The 20,206-nt window shown below is 42.5% G+C and overlaps 1 protein-coding gene across 1 annotated transcript in view; it reads left to right on the plus strand.

Annotated features, from left to right (window-relative positions):
• The window catches only part of PTPN21 (protein tyrosine phosphatase, non-receptor type 21), a 68,768-nt gene that overhangs the window by 12,099 nt on the left and 36,463 nt on the right, over nucleotides 1–20,206 (plus strand). Inside the window, exon 2 of the mRNA XM_021711604.1 lies at nucleotides 16,778–16,947. Within this exon, the coding sequence (XP_021567279.1) occupies nucleotides 16,778–16,947 (170 nt within the window). The remainder of the gene's footprint in view (nucleotides 1–16,777; nucleotides 16,948–20,206) is intronic.

The following is a 20,206-nucleotide window of genomic DNA, read 5'->3' on the forward strand; positions in this document are numbered from 1 at the left end:
TGGCCTACTGCAGGGCTCATGCCCTCGATGACAACCCAGTGCAGTGTGGCCTGATGGAGATCACTATAAGCACTCCTGAGATATTTGTGATCATGTAACATTATTTTATTTGCATTTTGTTACTTTGCTTAAATATGTTTTTGATGTCACATCAGGCAAAGAAAGATATACATGAGAAGGGACATGTGTCATCATGAACCCAGTATATACACCTGGGGCTCCCAAGGTGTTCAGGGCAGAGCAGCTTGGGAAGCCTCTGGGAGCTTGTTTCTGGCAGAGCCTGAAGGTTCAGGCTGATGAAATGTGCCCTGGAAGAGACCCCGGCTGAGAGATTTTCCAAGCAATATCTGCTCGCACTGCTCTTGGATGAAACTGGTGGCTTCCAGAGTCAGACTCTACACCCAAGAAAGAAAATGCGGTAGACCTTGCGAGTCTGTCCAAGCGTTTGTCTGTCCTGAAGAGCCATCACTGTGATGTTGCTGCCACTCTGCATGTAAGGCTCTGGTTCACCCTCAGCCATGTGGGTCCTAAACAAAACGGCCTATGGCAGCACATGTAACACATCAGGCTTTGCCTTCGGTGAGACTCTATGCGGTAACATTTCAATGACCACTGTTGTTCTTGGTCATGAAATGTATACAGGCATGCATAGACTGCTTAGAGGACCGTGGTCTCATGAGATCGTACTACTGTATTTTTACTGTGCCTTTTCTACTTTGACCTAGATTTAGATACACATGCTTCCCATCATGTTACCATTGCCTACCATATTCAGTACAGAACACGCTGTGAGTCTCGTAGCCTAGGAGCAGTGGGCGAGACCACATGGCTAAGTGTGGGCTATGTCATCTAGGTTTATGTAAGTTCACTGTGATATTACTACAATGAGATCACCTAATGATGCATTTCTCAGAATACCTTCCCATCAAGAGACAAGTGATTATACTTTAATTTCCTATTTAATCCTAATTTACTCTTTAAAAATGATATTGTTTTACTCATTTTTTTGTTTGTTTGTTTGTTTGCTTTTTTTGAGTTGGAGTCTCCCTCTGTTGCCCAGGCTGAAGTGGAGTGGCACTCTGATGGCCACCACAACCTCAACCTGCGGGTTTAGGCAATTCTTTTGCCTTGGCCTTCCAAATAGCTGGAACTGCAGACATGTGCCACCATGCCCAGCTAAGTTTTTGATTTATTGTAGAGACGAGGTCTCACTGAATTGCCCAGGCTTGGTCTCGAACCTGTGGGCTCAGGCAGTCCTCTTGCCTCCGCCTCCCAAAGTGTTGGGATTATAGCCGTGAGTCACTGTGCCCGGCCAAAACAAATGATCTTAGTGTGTTTCAGAGGCATCTTGCTCATTGCATGATTGTCCAGAAGAGTAAGTTGGGAAGACGTGAAATGTGAGCATCTGTCTGTGTAGATAGTGAGCCCAGCTCACTATATATATAGTGGGCTTTCTTTTTGAGTCAGGGTCTCACTCTGTCACCCAGGCTGAGTGCAGTAGCATGATCATGGCTCACTGAAGCCTCGACCTCCTGGGTTCAGGCGATCATTCTGCCTCAGCCTCCCTAGTAGCTGGGACTACAGGCATGTGCTACCACACCCAGCTAATTTTTTGATTTTTGTAGAGATGAGGTCTTGCTATATTGCCCATGCTGGTCTCTACTCATAGACTCAAGTGATCTTCTTGCCTCAGCCTCCCAAAATGCCAGGATTACAGGTGTGAGCCACTGTGCATGGCCTGATGAACCTTCTTTCAGTCCCTGAAATTTATTTATCATTAACTCTTCCATAAAGTTAAGTGCTACAACAACAACAAAATCTGGCCACGTGGGGAATTTAGTTTCTTAGACTTTAATTTAATATAATTTTAGAATAATTTGGAAGACCAAGATGTATTTTTGATTATTTTCTTGAGTCTCCATTTAGATGTGATAGAATGTAATGATATGATGTATTAGAACCTTGGCTATAAAATATATAGCATATTTGATTAAGGATAGAAATAAATGGATTAAAATTAAACAGAAAAGGGAAAAGTACTGCCTGCTTGAAGCAATATGACTACTACTATCCATCCAAGGGAAGACATCCATACTCCATTATTTATGACTGCTGCCCTGTACAGCTAAGCTCCACGCCTGAATTAGGTTAATACTTGTTCATCACCCTTGTTAGGTGATCTCTTCCCAGATGAACTTATCTCAGGCGAGCTCATCTCTTCCCTGAAGAAAAGTCTTCTGACTTCTGCCTGGTCTAAGAAAGGCATCAGGATGAAATTATCTTCGCAATTTGATGTGGGATTAACTTTTTATCAAACCCAGTGCATCAGTGGCTTGAAAATCTCTTCAGCTAAGTTGTATGTCCTTCGGCTCTACTTTCAAAATAGTCCAACCCAAAAGACTCTTAACAGAATTAAACGAGAAATGACTTGGGGATTAGGCAAGGGTTTGTATTTTGACGGGATTTGACCTGCTTATAATAGCCGATGTCTCCTTAGCAGACTGGGATTGAGGGCATTACACTTGTTCCCCATGTTGAAGTTTGTAATCTGTCTTTTCCTCTGAACAATAAGCTTTATTTTCAAATCACTTTGTTTTCAGAATCGGTGTCAGTTCATTTAAAGTAAGGCAACCATGTTGTGTCCGTAATACGCCAGGTTCTGTTCAACTTCTGTGTTGATGGTAGCTCACGCAGCAGGACAGTTAAAGCAAAGCCTAAACCTTCTGACCACACATTCACTGTCCTCTTTTCTACACCATTCTGGTGACTGCTTACACAGTCACATGTCACGTAACAACAGGGCGGTTTTCTGAGAAATTCATCATTAGGCACTTGTGCGAGCATCGAGAGTGTGCTTACTCACACCTAGATGGTCCAGCTCACTGCACACCTGGGCTGTAAGCCCGTTTAGCTTGCGACTGTACTGAGTACTGTAGGCTGTTGGAACACAGTGCCAAACAGTTGTGTATCTAAACCTATCATAACAGAAAACGTACAGTAAAAAATAGGGTATAAAAGATTTTAAAAGTAGTCTACATGTGTAGGGCCCTTACAGTGAGTGGAGCGTGCAGGACAGGAGTTGTTCTAAGTGAGTCTGTGGGTGGGGAGTGATCGAGAAGGCCCAGGATGTCACTGGACACCCAGGTTATTTAAACACATTACAAACATTTAATCTCCTCAATAATAAATTCATGTTCACTTACTATAACTTTTTAACTTTATAACCTTTTATTTTATTTTTATTATTATTATGATTTTGAGTCAGAGTCTCACTCGGTCACCCAGACTGGAATATAGTGGCATGCTCACAGCCAACACAGTCTTGACCTGCTGGGCTCATTCGATCCTTCCACCTCAGCCTTCCAAGTAGCTGGGACTAGAGGCGCACACCACCACACCCGGCTAATTTTTCTTTTCCTGCCCTCCCACCCCCTAGCTCATTGTTTGATTTATTGTAGAGACGAGGTCTTGCCGTATTGCCCAGGCTAGTCTCAAACTCCTGGGCTCAGACAGTCCTCTCGCCTCAGTCTCCCAAAGTGCTGGGATTACAGGCATGAGCCACCCTGCTTGGCCACTTTATAACCTTTTCATTTTTTAAAAAACTTTTTGACTCTTTTTGTAATGACAACTTAAAATACAAATACATTGTACAGCTGTACAAAAATTATCCTCAATCTATAAGCTTTTTTCTATTTAATTTTTTTTACTTCTTTTTTCTTTGAGTTGGAGTCTAACTCTGTCGCTCAGACTGGAGTGCAGTGGCATGCTCATGCCCACCTCAGCGTCGACCTGATGGGCTCCAGTAGTCCTTCCTCCTCAGCCTTCCAAGTAGCCAGAACTACAGGTGCATGCTACCACACCCAGCTAATTTTTGATTTATTGTAGAGACAAAGTCTCACCAAGTTCCCCGGGCTGGTCTTGAACCCGTGGGCTCAGGCAATCTACTTGGCTTGGCTTTCCAAAGTGCTGGGATTACAGACTGAGCCACCGAACCTGACCTCATTTTTTACTTTTTTTTTTTTTTTTTTTGAGTTGGAGTCTCACTCTGTCGCTCAGACTGGAGTGCAACTTCTGTTACGCTAAGACACAAACACATATAATAGCCCAGGCCTGCACAGGAACAGGATCATTAATATCACTGTCTTCCACCACCATGTCTTGTCCCCCTGGAAGGTCTTCATGAGTGACAACATGCATAGAGCTGGCATCTCCTCTGATAACGAACCTTCTTCTGGAACACTCCTAAAGGACCTGCCTGAGGCTGCTTTACAGTTAACTTTGCTTTTTCTTTATTTCAGTAGTTTTAGTGGGTACAAATGGGTTTTGGTTACACGGTTGCATTGTACAGTGGTGAAGAAGTCCGGGCTCTAGGTGCACCTATCACCCCCACTGGTACACACTGTACCTGGTAGTGATTTTTGTGTCCCTCCCCCTCTGACTCTTCAGTGTCCATGATACCATTCTCTGTCTTTGCATATCCTTCATTTAGCTCCCATTTACCAGTGAGAACAGGCAGTGTTTATTTTGTTTCTGTGTTAGTTCACTCAGGATGGTGATCTCCAGTTCCATCCACGTTGCTGCAAGACATGATTTCATTCTTTTTGATGGTTGAATGGTATTCCATGGTATATCTATACATATATACCACATTTTCATTATCCAGTGACCGGCTGATGAGCATTTAGGTTGATTCCACATCTTTGCAATTGTGAATTGTGCTGTGATAAACATGCAGGTGCTGGTGTCTTTTTTATATAATGACCTCTCCTCCCTTGGGCAGATGCCTAGTGGTGGGATTATCTTTTTTTTTTTTCAATCAGTAGAAGGAATGTAGTCTAATGATAGAATAGTAAATACATAAACCAGCATAACATAGATGTTTATTATCACTATCCAGTATTATGAACTGGCTATCATTTTAAGTGCTGTTTTTTTTAGGGGGGTTGGAGTCTCACTCTGTCGCCCAGGCTGAAGTGCAGTAGCACATTCATGGCCACCCCAGCATCAACCTGCTGGGTTCTGGTGATCCTTCCGCCTCAGCCTTCCAAGTAGCTGGAACTACAGGTGTGTGCTACCACACCCAGCTAATTTTTGATTTATTGTAGAGATGAGGTCTTGCCAAGTTGCCTAGGCTGGTCTTGAGCCCATGGGTTCAGGCAATTCACTTGCCTCAGCCTCCCAAAGTGCTGGGATTACAGGCTGAGCCACTGAACCCGGTCATGTGCTGTTTTTTTTTTTTTTTTTAAACATGACTGGCAGAGCTGTGGGTTTGTTTATGGCAACGTCACCACACATGGGGAATTGTGCTACAACTTAGAATGATTACAGTATCACTAGGTGATAGGGACTTTTCAGCTCCTTACAATCCCATGGGATCACTGTTGTATATGAGGTCTGTTGTTGATTGAAACGTTATATAGTGCGTGACTGTAGTCAGCTCTTATACTACTTGTCACACCTTTCAAAAAACAAATAACAGCAGGTACCAAAATGACAAAAATGGAAATATCTTTCCCGTTTGGCTTTGGGAAATGTGCTTGAACTTACAAGTAAAGTAATGAAACTGCAATTAAATTGGCTAGAGTACTGTATAACCATCTATATAAGAAGTTATTCTCCAGTTTTCTCTTGGAAATGAGCATGCTTAATAACTAACTGTGCTTAATAAACAAAGGGTAGGTCTACGCCACGCCTTTGTCCAAACAATCATTTTGAGCGCTCAGTTTTGGAAAGAATTGATAAACTTTTCTACCTGCCTTAAATGAAGGACACTGACTGTACTTATTAGGAGCAGTGAGTGTTGTTAAGCACATTACTAGTCAATGTTTAGAGTTATTTTTCCTTCAGTAAATAACTCCAGACTACAGTACATTTGTCATTCTTTGTAATTTTTTTAAAAGAGTTTTTGTTTATATTGTGTGTTCTCCCCTGCTAAAAGAATATTGCCTGTCACTTTCTTCTGCTGTCAACTAAATAGTACAGTTAGTTATTAAACTTGTTATTAACAAGCCCTTTTATTTTGTCATTTTAAACATCTACTTGATTGGATAGCTAAGTCACTAAACTCATTAAAAGTATGTATAAAATGAGGAAAAAATTTCCATAGAAAAGATAGGAGAGGCCGGCCATGGTGGCTCATGCCTGTCACCCCAGCACTTTGAGAGGCTGAGGTAGGAGGATTGCTTGAGCCCAGGAGTTCAAGACCAGCCTTGGCAACATAGCAAGACCTTGTCTCTACAAAAAATAAAAAAATTAGCTGGGTATGGTGGTGCAGGCCTGTGGTTCCAGCAATTTGGGAGACTGAGGCAGGAGGATTGCCTTTGAAAAGGAGGTCAAGGCCAGGCTCAGTGGCTCATGTCTTTAATCCCAGGACTCTGGGAGGCCGAGGCGAGAGGATTGTCTGAACCCACAGGTTCAAGACCAACCTGGGCAACTCGGTGAGACCTTGTCTCTGCAAAAAAAAATTAGCCATGTGTGGTAGCCCACGCCTGAGTTCCAGCTGAAGGCTGAGGCGGAAGGATCACCTGAGCCCGGCAGGTCGAGGCTGCGGAGGCTGTGAACATGCTATTGCATTCCAGCCTAGGCTACAGAGTGTCTTCTACTCAGAAAAAAAAGAAAAGAAGACCAAGGCTACGGTGACCACGATAGCATCACTGCACTCCAGCCTGGGTAGCAGAGTGAGATCTCAAATAAAATAAAATAAAATAAATAGGAGAAATTTCTTCTTTGTTGAGGGCATATATTTCATAACTTTGACTTTAGCATGTATTTTTGATTTCTCAAACATATTTTTCACTATTCTCTTCTTCAATTTGTGTTCATATGAGGTTGCCAGATAATTGTCAGATTGTCCCAAGTCTTGACTTAAGTATATAGATATTAGGAAATAGAAAATGTAATTAACTCATAGTGAGATTTGTCTATTTCCAGCTCGTCTTTTTCTTAGAGTTTTCTTAATGAGCTGAATTTGATGTTTTTAATTACTTAAAAATAAAGTTTCAAAAATTCTATACTTGATTTTAATTATGAATATTTTTGATCTTTAAAAATTTTTGATTGCAGTAAAATTCTGTAACATAGAACAACCATTTTGAAGTAAACAGTTTGGTGACATTGAGTACATTGACAGTACTATCTAGTTCCAGAACATTTTCATCACTCTCAGAGGAAATTGTTCCTATTACCTGTCACCGTCCCTTCTTTCCTGCTCCTACCCCCTTGCAGCCACCAGTTCACTTTCTTTTTCTATGGATTTATCAGTTCTGTATATTTCATATAAATGAAATTATTCAAGATGTGACCTTTTGTGTCTGACTTTTTCTGTTTAGCATAACATTTTTGGTTTTTTTAAGTCAGGGTCTCTGTTGCCCAGGCTGGAATTCAGTGGCATCATCACAGTTCACAGCAGCCTCAATCTCCCAGGCTCAGGTGATCCTCTTGCCTCAGCCTCCCGAGTAGCTGAGACTACAGACACATGCCACCATGCCTAGCATTATGGTTTTGCATTCCACCTACACTTTAACATTATCAGTACTGCATTTTGTGGCTGTGTATTCTATCATATGTGGGTACCACAAACTTGTTTATGCATCTTCTGTTGAGGGGCACTTGGGTTGTCTCCACCTTTTGGCTGTTGCAAATAGTCCTGCTATGCACACATGTGTATATGTATTTGAGCACCTGCTTCAATTCTTTTGGGCATGTATCTAGGAGTGGAATTGCCGGGTCATATGGTAAGTCCATATTTAACTTTTAGAGTACCCAGCAAACTTTTCCACAGCAGCTGAGCCATTTCTCACTCCTATTAGCCATGTAGAAAGGCTCCAGTTTCTCCTCATGAATACTTATTTTCTCTTTTTTTAAATTATAGCCTTCCTAGTTGGTGTGAAGGGCCGTCTCCTTATCGTTCTGAGTTGCATTTCCCTAATGACTAATGACATTGAGTATCTTCATGTGCTTGTTGACCATTCATATATCGTTTTCCAAGAAATGTCTACTTTTTTGTTTTTGGTGTTTTATTTTTATAGAGGCGGAGTCTCGCCATGTTGCCTATGCTGATCTTGAACTCCTGGCCTCAAGCGATCTTCCTGCCTCAGTCTCCCAAAGGGCTGGTATTACACCATGCCAGGCCAAGAAATGTTTAAATTATTTGCCCGTTTTAAAATCAGGTTGTTTATCTCTTTTTGTTGTTGTGTAAGATTTTTTAATATATTCCCAATACTTGGCCTTTATCAGATATGTGATTTGCAAATATTTTCTCCTGTTCTATAGGTTGTCTTTTTACTGTCTTCATATGGCCCTTTACTTAAAGGTTTTTAATTTTGATGGAATAAATATATCTATTTTTTCCTTTGTTGATCATGCTTTTAGTGTCATATTTAAGCATCCATTCCCAAATTCAAGATCATGAAGACTTACCCCAGTGTTTTCTTCTAAAGAGTTTCATGGTTCAGTTTTTACCTTTAGGTTGCTCCTCTATTTTGAGTTGATTTTTATATATGGTATGGGGTTGGGATCCAACTTCATTCTTTCGTGTGTGGGTCTCCAGTTTTCCCAGCACCAGTTGTGGAAGAGACTGTGCTTTCCCTCATTGAATGGTCTTGGTTCTCTCTTTGAAAAGTCAGTTGGCTACAGATGCATGAGTTTGTTTCTGGACTCTCAGTTTTGTTCTGTTAGTCTATATATATCTCCTCATGCTGGAACTACACTGTTTTGATTACTTAGCTTTGTAGGAAGTTTTGAAATGAGGACATGTGAGTCCTCCAGCTTTGTTCTTCTTTTTCTTTTCTTTTCTTTTTTTTGAGTCAGAGTCTCACTCTGTTGCCTAGACTGGAGTGCAGTGGCTGCTCCCGGCCACCGCAGCCTCCACCTGCTGGGCTCTGGCGATCCTTCCGCCTCAGCCTTCCAAGTAGCTGAAATTACAGGCGCGCGCCACCACGCCCGCTAATTTTTGATTTATTGTAGAGATGAGGTCTCGCCAAGTTGCCCAGGCGGGTCTTGAACCTGCGGGCTCAGGCAATCCACTCACCTCAGCCTCCCAAAGGCGCGGGATTACAGGCTGAGCCACCGAGCCCGGCTTGTTCTTCTTTTTCAATGTCATTTTGGCTATTTGGGGACCCTTGCAGTCCATGTGGATGTGAGGATTGACTTTTCTGTCTCTGTGGAAAAGCCTGTTGGGATCGTGAAGGTATTGCATTTGAATGAATGTGTGGATCCTTTGAGTAGTGCTGCCATCTTAATGTTAAATCTTCCAATCCATACGTGGGATGTCTTTCCATTTTTTATATCTTCCTTAATTTCTTTCAGAAATGCTTTTTAGCGTTCAGTATTTGTCTTTTCACCTTTTTGATTAAATTTTCCCTATATATTTTATTCTTTGATGTTATTATAAATGGAATTGTTTTCTTTTGTGCAGTGGCCGCTCTCGGACACCGCAGCCTCGACCTGCTGGGCTCGGGCAATCCTTCCGCCTCAGCCCTCCAAGTAGCTGGAACTCCAGGCACGTGCTACCACGCCTGGCTAATTTTTGATTTATTGTAGAGATGAGGTCTCGCCAGGTTGCCCAGGTGGGTCTCGAACCCGCGGGCTCAGGCCATCCACTCACCTCAGCCTCCCAAAGGCGCGGGATTACAGGCTGAGTAACCGAGCCCGGCGGAATTATTTTCTTAATTTCCTTTTTTGGCATGTCCATTGTTGATGTATGCAACCACTACTGATGTTTGCATATTGATAATAAACTCTTCAACTTTACTGAATTAATTACCTCGAGTAGACTTTTTTTTGTGTGTATTTGGGGGATTTTTGATTTACAGGATTGTGTCATTTGTACATAGAGATCATTTTACATCTTCCTTTCCAGTTTGAATGCCTTTAATTTATTTTTTTTGCCTAATTGCTCTGGCTAGAACTTCCAGTCCATTGTTGAATAGCAGTGATAAACTTGGACATCCTTGTCTTGCACCTGATCTCGGGAGAAAGCTTTCAGTCTTTTACCACGAAGTGTGATGTTAGTGGTGGGTTTTTCCTGAATACCTGTTATCATGCTGATACCCTCTTCTGTTTCTAGTTTTCGGGTGTTTTTGTCATGAAAGGGTGTTGGATTCTGTCAGTTGCTTTTTCTGCATCAATTGAGATCTTGTTTTTTTCTTTTGTATTAATAATATGATATATTACATTGATTTTTTAAAAATATCAGAACACCCTTGCAGTCTTGGGATGAATCCCATTTGGTTATGGTGTATAATAACCCTTTGAATGTGTGATTGGACTCAGTTTGTTACTATTTCTTAGGATTTTTGCATCCATGTTTATGAGCGATATTGGTCTATAGTTTTCTAGTGGTCTTTTGTCTGACTCTGATATAGGGGTAATATTGACCTATACAAGGAGTTAGAAAGGGTTCTTGCTTTTTCTTTGATTTTCTTGCCCCCTTTTGTTTTTTGGATGGATTTTAAATTATTTTGGAAAGTTAATTATTCAGATTCTCAAGGTTGCTATCCAAAAGAAGCAGAAAAAAGGACTTATACAGAAAAATCTTTGCTTGATGAGAATTTAATCACAATCTTGTGTTGCTTAAATTCCACCTACCCATTTTAGAAACAAGCAATATGGTTATAAAATCTCATGGAATCAGATGTTGTTACTTGATTGAGTTTGTGTAGACATTCTAAGAAAGCATTGAATCCAAGGATTATAACGTTATGAGATTTTAGTTACCCACATGTATATAAATGTTTCTAGCAGCAATTTTAGAACGATATTACCTCCTTGGAAGCATTTAATAAGATATAAATTTGACTTTGGCTAGCCTTAACTGCTTCTTAAGATAGAACTTGAACAAGAGCAGGTCCCAAAGCAAATACTTTTACTACAGTAGTTATGCCGGAGAAGGTTATGTAAACAAGTTGTCTTTAACAAGCTGCAAAGTCAGTGTTCAAAGGTCTAAAATCTTACACTGTCCTTTATTAAAAATAGCTATTCAGCAAAGAATTTACTAAATCTACCATTCTTTTCAGCTGTTTATACAATTAGAGGAAACTCTTGCTACTCTTCCCCAAGGTATATAATTTGTGAAAAACTAATTATGGTACAATTTCACAAATGCACATATCTGTTTCTATTTGAGTTTCTGCCCATATGCGGCTCCAGTAATAGTTGCATTGATAACATAATCTTAGTACATTTTAAGAGTCTCTCAGAATGTGCTTTTTAAGACTCCTAGCAGATTATTCAACCAAGTATTTTCTTGTAATTATCTCACAATCCATTCACAAAAGGCATAACCACAAATTATATAATGAATGTTTAGTTTTAGAATTCTATTTTTATATTTGAAACAGCCAAGTTCAACTGTATTTAAAGGGGAAAGTAATATGTCCAGAGGGTGTTTTAATTTTTTTTTTTTTTGAGTCAGAGTTTCACTCTGTCACTTAGACTGGAGTGCAGTAGTATGATCATGGCTCACTGCAGCTTCAACCTCTTGGGCTCAGATGATCCTCCTGCCTCTACCTTCTGAATAACTGACACTACAGGTGCACACCACCATGTCTGGCTAATTTTTTTTTTTTTTTGGGTAGAGACAAAGTCTTACTTTGTTGCCCAGGCTGGTCTCGAACCTGACTTCAAGTGATCTTCCTGCCTCAGCCTCCCAAAGTGCTGGGATTACAAGGCATGAACACCTAGCCTTGAAGATCTTTTAATTTTGGTTAAAGTGATGACATATGGTTATGACCAAAATAGTTTTACATCCTAAAGGGTGCCTACCCTGGTAAAAGTAAATGTTTGTGGAATTAGATGTATAGCAGTGGTATTTATGATAGATCAGACTGATACTTTCAGTCTGAAACTTGTGTTTTAAGATGGAGCACAAAGCAAACATGCAAGTAACAGAAATTTGTTGTATTATAATCAATCCAAATAAATGTAGGTAATTAGAAAAGTTGTTTTGTGGGGAGAAGGTCCCAAACAATCAGAATAAGTGAAACTAAATGATATTTAAAAAACATTGTGCCGGGCTCAGTGGCTCAGCCTGTAATCCCGCACCTTGGGAGGCTGAGGTGAGTGAATTGCATGAGCCCGTGGGTTCGAGACCTGCCTGGGCAACTTGGTGAGACCTCATCTCTACAATAAATCAAAAAATCAGCCGGGCGTGGTAGCGCGCACCTGTAATTCCAGCTACTTGGCAGGCTGAGGCGGAAGGATCACCAGAGCCCAGCAGGTTGAGGCTGCGGTGGCCAGGAGCGGCCACTGCACTCCAGTCTGGGCGACAGAGTGAGACTCCAACTCAAAAAAACAAAAAACAAAAAAACATAGTGGTTACCTAGTAGCAGAATCCATTCAAGTAATTCTTCCTCATCCTGCTCTCATGATGGCATAAGAGAGGTATTACCTCGTTTTACACTTGAAAAAACTGAATTGGTATGACTGACTTTTCCACTTCACAGCTAGTAAGTAACTGCTGAAAATCAGACCTAGAACTTTGGAGTTTAAGCACCAAGCTCTTTCTTTTCAACCAAATCTTTTCTTAAGTTGCAGTTTAACAGAAGGAAGGCAGTACTTATCTTTTGTGAATGTGTGATACATATTCTGCCTTCACAAATAATATGTAATTCATTGTATACATGTAATCATAACCTCAGAAAATAACAATAGGACTTGAATTTTCAGGTATTTAAAGTACGATTGAATTTTCAAAAATTTGATGTTTATGCAGCTTTTCAAAGATGGATCGTCTTATGTAACTTTCCCCTGCATAGCTTTGGAGGGACAGGGTGGCAGAGCACAGCAGTTTTCAGACATTAATGGGCAAACAATTACTGAGGAGTTTGAAAGCTCTGTAGTGCCCAAGCAGCTCTCAGGTTGTCCAGGGACAGAACTTGGAGGAATGCTGGCTTTAGGGTTTCACACAGATAACAACACATACTTCCTAATTAGTGGCAGTGATTCAATTTACACATCTCTCTATTCTTGGAACAGAGCGTGGTACCTAATAAATGTTCAAAGTTTTCCATTCATATGTGATGACTCTGGTGGGAACTAAGAGGCAAGAGAATGTTCATCCAACAAGATTTACTGAATTCCCGCAGAATTCTAGACGTGGGTGGATATGAAGGGCCAATGGGTGGATTCTTCCTTCTCATGGAATTTATATGATAGAATTATACCTTTTCATTTAATTAAATTAATGGATTAATTTATTTTTTGAGTCAGAGTCTCACTCTGTGTCCCAGGCTGGAGTGCAGTGGCATGATCATGGCCACTGCAGCCTTGACCTGCTGGGCTCAGGTGATTCTTCTGCCTTAGCCTTCCAAGTATCAAGAACTATAGGTGCATGTCACCATGCCCAGCTAATTTTTTGGTTTATTGTAGAGACAGGGTCTTGCCAAGTTGCCCAGGCTGGTCTTGAACTCCTGGACTCAGGCAATCTTCCCACCACAGTCTCTCAGAGTGCTAGAATTACAGGCATGAGCCACCATGCCTGGCAATCCCATCTTAGAGGTATTATTCTTCCTGTGTAAAAAATTGTAAGATAAAATGAATATCGAGGGCAGAGTGGGTTTGTATAATCTTTTTCCTTGCAAATGAAAATTTTGTTTGGGCCGGGCACAGTGGTTCATGCCTGTAATCTCAGCACTTTGGGAGGCTGAGGTGAGAGGATTGCCTGAGCCCACAAGTTCAAGACCAGCCTGGGCAGCATGGTGAGACCTCGTCTCTACAATAAATCAAAAAATAAACTGGGTGTGGTGGTGCATGCCTGTAATTCCAGCTACTTGGGAGGTTGAGGCGGAAGGATCGCCTGAGCCCAGCAGATTGAGGTGGCAGTAACTGTGAGCATGCTATAGCACTCCAGCCTGGGCACAGAGTGAGACTCTGACTCAAAAATAAATAAAGTTTTGTTTGAATACAGATTACAGGTCAAAGAAAAGTCCTGAGTGATATTTCTCTGTTTAACAGTTGCTCTAAAACTATGCTACCCAGTACAATAGCCACCAGATACTTGCAGCTGCTTAAGTCAATTAAAATTGAACATTTAAAAAAATGAAGTTCCTGTTGGGTGTGGTGGCTCACTCCTGTAGTTCCAGCACTTTGGGAAGTCGAGGCAAGAGGATTGCCTGAGCCTAGGAGTTTGAGATCAGCCTAGGCAACATAGCCAGACCTCGTCTCTCTGATAAAATATTAGTCAGGCGTGGTAGTACGTGCCTGTGGTTCCAGCTATTTGGAAGGCTGAGGCCAGAGGATTGCCTGAACCCAGCAGGTTAGGGATGTGGTAGCCATGAGAATGCCACCGCACTCCAGTGTAGTGTCGAGTGAGACTTTGACTCAAAGTTCCATCGGCTCGAGTTGCTTGAGAGCCTGAAACTGCCATTGCCTTGATCTGGAAATGGATTTTGAGGTGTAAGTATTGGCAGTGGCTTCAGACTGTGATTCAACTTATAAGTGCATCAGTGCCCTTCCAAGGTGAACAGGACTCGGGCTGCTGTTGACTTACCTTCTCGGTTTCATCACACAGCAAGTGGAATCTAAAGGATCATACATCGGGCATTTTTAAAACCTCTGAGGAATATACTTATGTTATTTTACTGTGTTAGCTGTAGCTTATCTCGTGTGTGTGTGTCTGTGTGGGGGCAGGTTCACCGCCACAACATTATAGTTGCTTTATTTATTTTTTCTTTTTTATCATTTTAGAGTTGGGTTCATGTGATGATTTGCTACATATAAGTAAATTGCGTGCAGATGAGGTTTGGGTGTCTAGAGAGCCCACTTGCCCCCTGGTGGTGGACCTGGCACCCGGGGTATGGTTGTGGCCCTTACCCTTCCTCCCCTCCCCCCCTGCAGTGTCCACCATCTGTTGATCCCTCCCTTGTGCTCGTGTGACCAGTGATCAGGGCCTACTTATGAGAGAGCACATGTGGTGTTCAGTTCTTTGTTTCTGTGATAGTTCACTTCATATGATGGTCTCCAGCTGCTTCCAAGTTGCTGTGTATGTCATGACTTTGTTCTTCCTTATGGCTGCATAATATTCCATTGTGTAGATGTACCGCAGTTTCTTTTTTTTTTTTTTTTTGAGTTGAAGTCTCACTCTGTCGCCCAGACTGGAGTGCAGTGGCATGCTCCTGGCCACCGCAGCCTCGACCTGCTGTGCTCCAGCGATCCTTTCGCCTCAGCCTTCCAAGTAGCTGGAACTACTGGCACGTGCTACCACGCCCGGCTAGTTTTTGATTTATTGTAGAGATGAGGTCTCGCCAAGTTGCCCAGGCGGGTCTCGAACCCTTGGGCTTCTGCAATCCACTCACCTCAGCCTCCCAAAGTGTGGGATTACAGGCTGAGCCACCGAGCCCGGCTGCATTTTCTTTATGCCCACTTTTCGATAGGCATCTGGGTTGCTTCCACGTTTTGCAGTTGAGATTAGTGCTGCAGTGAACATGCATGTGCAAGTGTCTTTTTGATGGAGTGATTTATGTTCCTCTGGATCTATTCCCAGAAGCGGGATTGCTGGGTTGTATTGTAGTTCCTTCATTAGTTCTTTGAGAAATCCCACAAAGTTCAAACCAGCTTACATTCCCACCATACAGTTGCTTTAAATTTGTGTCTAATGAAATTTTGGAGGAAAAGTAGCATTGCAATTGCATCTGGGCTAATTTATCATATTTACATGAAATAATTTATTTATAGAAGCCAAAATTGAGAGCAATAATAAGTTGGTTCAACACTATTTAGTCAGAATTCCACTGGGTAGAACCCAAGTTACGCTTATTTTAAAGTATTAATTATGATTAAATTAGTGCTTTGGTGATTGAAAAACTAAGCATAATATTTTCTTTTCTTTTTTTTTTTCTTTTTGAGTTGGAGTCTCACTCTGTCGCCCAGACTGGAGTGCAGTGGCCGCTCCTGGCCACCACAGCCTCGACCTGCTGGGCTCCGGCAATCCTTCCGCCTCAGCCTTCCAAGTAGCTGGAACTACAGGCGCGTGCTAGCACACCCAGCTAATTTTTGATTTATTGTAGAGATGAGGTCTCGCCAAGTTGCCCAGGTGGGTCTTGAGCCCGCGGGCTCAGGCAGTCCACTCACCTCGGCCTCCCAAAGTGCTGGGATTACAGGCTGAGCCACTGAGCCTGGCCAGCATAATATTTTCAGTAATTTTTTCTTTTGTTGTTAATGCCTGCATATAAAATTGAGTAGCACATTCTGATGTCTTTTCCTTTTTTCTTTTTCTTTATTTTTGAGCCAGATTCTCATTCTGTGACCTAGGCTGGAGTGCAGTGGCATGATTATGGATGCCACAGCCTCGATCTGCTGTGGTCAGGTGATTCTTCTGCCTCAGCTTTCCAAGTAGCTGGAACTATAGGTGCATGTCACCATGCCTGGCTAATTGTTTACTTTATTGTAGAGACCAGGTCTTGCCAAGTTACCCAGACTGATCTTGAGCCCCTAGGCTCAGGCATTCTTCCTGCTTTGGCCTCCCAAAGTGCTGGAATGACAGGTGTGAGCCACTGCAACTGGCTTCTATTCTTGATGTCTAGACCATGAATGCATTTTGTGTGTGTGCAGAGTTCTAGAAATGATGTGCACATGGATTGACTTTCTGCCTGTGTCCTGAATCTGAGAATCTAGATAGAGTTGGATCTCGCCTGTTTCCTCCTTTGCTCATGCTCTTGTCTCAGAAGAGAGGCCACAGGAGACTGCTGTCACTGGGTCCCCTTCATGGATTTGTGTACTTGAAGTCATTGACATACTTCCAAATGTCACCACCTCCTTCAGTGACCTTCTGTCTTTCCAGGTCACTTACTTCAGCCTCTGGTACTACAACAAGCAGAATCAGCGCCGGTGGGTGGATCTGGAAAAACCTTTGAAGAAGCAGCTGGATAAACACGCGTCGGAGCCCACCGTGTATTTCGGCGTGGTGTTCTATGTGCCGTCTGTGTCACAGCTGCAGCAGGAGATTACCAGGTGAGAAGTCATATGCTCTGAGCCTTGCCTTCCCATGTATATCTCCAGCTGTCGAATCACAATGAGGGTCTGTCATGGGCATGTTGGGGTGTTTTGCTGCATACCAAATGAGTTATGGGTTCACCAGGCACAAAGGAATCATAAAAGGGAAAAGTGATGTCTTGACCCTGCTGTGAACTCTGCTTCTACTGATGTCACCTTCATTTTTAAATTTTATTTTAAAGATGTAAGCTGGGCTCGGTGGCTCAGCCTGTCATCCCGTGCCTTTGGGAGGCTGAGGTGAGTGGATTGCCTGAGCCCGCGGGTTCGAGACCCACCTGGGCAGCGAGACCTCATCTCTACAATATATCAAAAAAAAAAATCAGCCGGGCGTGGGAGCGCATGCCTGTAATTCCAGCTACTTGGAAGGCTGAGGCAGTAGGATCGCCTGAGCCCAGCAGGTCGAGGCTGCGGTGGCCGGGAGTGGCCACTGCACTCCAGTCTGGGCGACAGAGTGAGACTCCAACTCCAAAAATAAAAATAAAAAAATAAAGATGTGGGGTACAGTTCAGGATTAGGGATACAAGTGATCATCATACAAGTTAAGTTTGGGCATCCCTTTGGTCCCACTTTGCCTGATTTGAGATCAGGTACCCTTATTGATGTTGTGTGCCCTCCCCTAACCCCAGCAGTATCACACTATTGCCAATCCCTTCCTTATAGTATTATGGTAAATGTTCAGGGTCTGCTTATGAGTGAGAACATGTGGTACTCTGTTCTTTGTTTCTGTGATAGATCACTGAGTATGATGATGCCACCTTTATTGTTTTTGTGGCTTTGTTTCGGATCCTTTCTAAAAAGGAAATGACAAAAGAGATAAAAAAAATTAGTCGCAATATCTGTTCATTCTGCAAGGAAATGTGCTAAAAGGTTCTTAGAATTCTCTGACACTAGCTATATTCTGTGGACTGGTGGGAGGGAGAAGGTGGAGGAGGGGGAGTGCAGAGAAGGAGAGGGAGGATGTGAAGATCAGGAGTTTTTAGCCAGTAGTGCTCTTTAAACAGGGGCAGAGCTGGGGGGAGAAAGAAGATATTAAGGAGCAGAATAAAAGAACTAAGTGAGACAAACACAACAAAAGACAATGGAATCAAGTTTCAATTCCTGAGCCTGTCTTCAGAGCTTTCTGAAATCTCCCACCACCTCCTTGGCTTTTTTAACCCTGTTAATGTTACATCTGAGCCAAGCTGGACCACTTCCAAGGCCCTGAACACGCCACATGCCTTTTCCTTTCTCGGTCTTTCTCTCATGTTTATGTGCTGGTATCCTGTTCATTCTCTGAGCTGTGGTTTAGAAGGCACCTGTTCCACAAAGCATCTGTGGTCCAGGGCTGGAATGAGTTTCGCCTTCTCCAGACTGTCCTAGAATCGAGCTGCACTTGTGTTAACATGGCACTTGTTGCAGCCTCTTGTGATTATTTACGGACATATCTTATCATTTTCCCAGATTTTAAACCCACGTTTTCACCAACTTAACTTTTCTTGTGATATTAACACAGTGCCCTGCAGATAGGAAGGACCTGGTACTTCCCATGCTTGTGGGCTGCTGTGTGAGTGGTCTGTTAATCCTTAGAGAAGGATGGAAAAGCAAAGATAGGGACCAGGTGGTAGAGACAGATGTGAATACACTGGAGGACAAGTCTGAGATGGAACTATCAGAGAATAGGAAGCCAGAAGGAAAAATCCTGAGCTGATTACTCTAACTCATGAAGATATTTACTGAAGACATGATAGGATTGAAGACTGACGTGGGTTGGAATGGGTGGCAAATGTGCCAGGGATCATGCTTGGTCCTACCCTGGGGAGTTGCTTGCTGTCTGGTGGGACTGGCGCTTTTATAAACACGTAGTTACAGAATCCCGTGATAATAAATGCTTTAATTAAAGCTCTAGATTCCTAGAGGCAGGGCAAGGTTGAACAGGAAAAGTGAAGGAGTTAAATGTTTGATTGACTTTAGAAGGAATTTTCTGGAGAGAATAACTTGTAAAAGGCAGGGGAAGATCATGAAAATGACATGTTTTCAGGGAGTTTCATGTATTACCTAGAGAGGAGAGGTGAGGTTTAAAAATAAGCATCAGTCATAAAGTCATGGTACAATGAGGAAGACATTTCGGATTTTAATGGAATGAAAAGATCCAATGTACGCTGTATGAAGATCACCCATCATGGAAGGTAGACTCTAGGCAGGAGACCAGTGAGAATGTCTGTGCCACAATCAAGACATTAGTCTAGAATATGGACCTGAACAAAGGCGTTAGCCAGATCGAGAGGGAATGGGCCTGTTCAATCCCATCAGTAGGATTGCTCCTTGGTTGAGTACAGCAGAACCTGGTAGAGAAGTTGTATCCAGTGAGGATTAAGTAGAGCTACATGTAACAACAAACCCTAAATATCATGGCTGTCTGTAAGAAAAGGTTAGAGGTCAGTCAGTTGGACTTGTGTAAGAGCACCTCAGCATCTTCCAGGACCTGATTCTTTCTCTCCTCCTGTTTACCACCCTTGAACTGTTCTTGCCTTTTACCAGGTGGCCTCATAGTCCAGGGGCTCTGGAGAAGTACTAGCTGTCACATCCACAGCATCAGAAAGCAGACCAGGGGCTTCCTAGGAAGGGGAGGGTAGGAGAGAAAGAGGAGGAGGGTACCAGGAACCTTTTGTAGGTAATCAGTGTGTTCCTTATGGTGATGATTTCATGGATAGATTCATGTGTCAAAATTGTACACTTGAAGTTTGAGCAGTTTTGTTCTTTTGGTTTTTTTTTTTTGAGTTGGAGTCTCACTCTGTTGCCCAGGCTGGAGTGCAGTGGCAAGCTCACAGCCACTCTGGCGTCGACCTGCTGGGCTCCGGCGATCTTTCTGCCTCAGCCTTCCCAGTAGCCGGAACTATAGGCGCGTGCTACCACACCTGGCTCATTTTTTATTTTTATTGTAGAGACGAGGTCTCACCAAGTTGCCAAGGCTGGTCTCGAACCCGTGGGCTCAGGCAATCCACTGCCCTCAGCCTCCCAAAGTGCTGGGATTACAGGCTGAGCCACCAATCCCAGCCAGCTTTTTAAAAAAATTCATCTTTTTGAAACAGAATCTCGCTATGTTGCCCAGGCAGATCTTGAACTCCTGAATTCAAGCAATCCTTTAGCCTCAGCCTCCCAAAGTCCTGGGATTACAGGCATGAGCCACTGTGCCAGGCCAAATTTGAGCAGTTTATTCAATGTCAGTTGTATCTCAACT

The sequence above is a fragment of the Carlito syrichta genome, unplaced genomic scaffold, assembly GCF_000164805.1.
Source record: "Carlito syrichta isolate Samal-C Ts95f unplaced genomic scaffold, Tarsius_syrichta-2.0.1 Scaffold302399, whole genome shotgun sequence".
Lineage (NCBI taxonomy): Eukaryota > Metazoa > Chordata > Mammalia > Primates > Tarsiidae > Carlito > Carlito syrichta.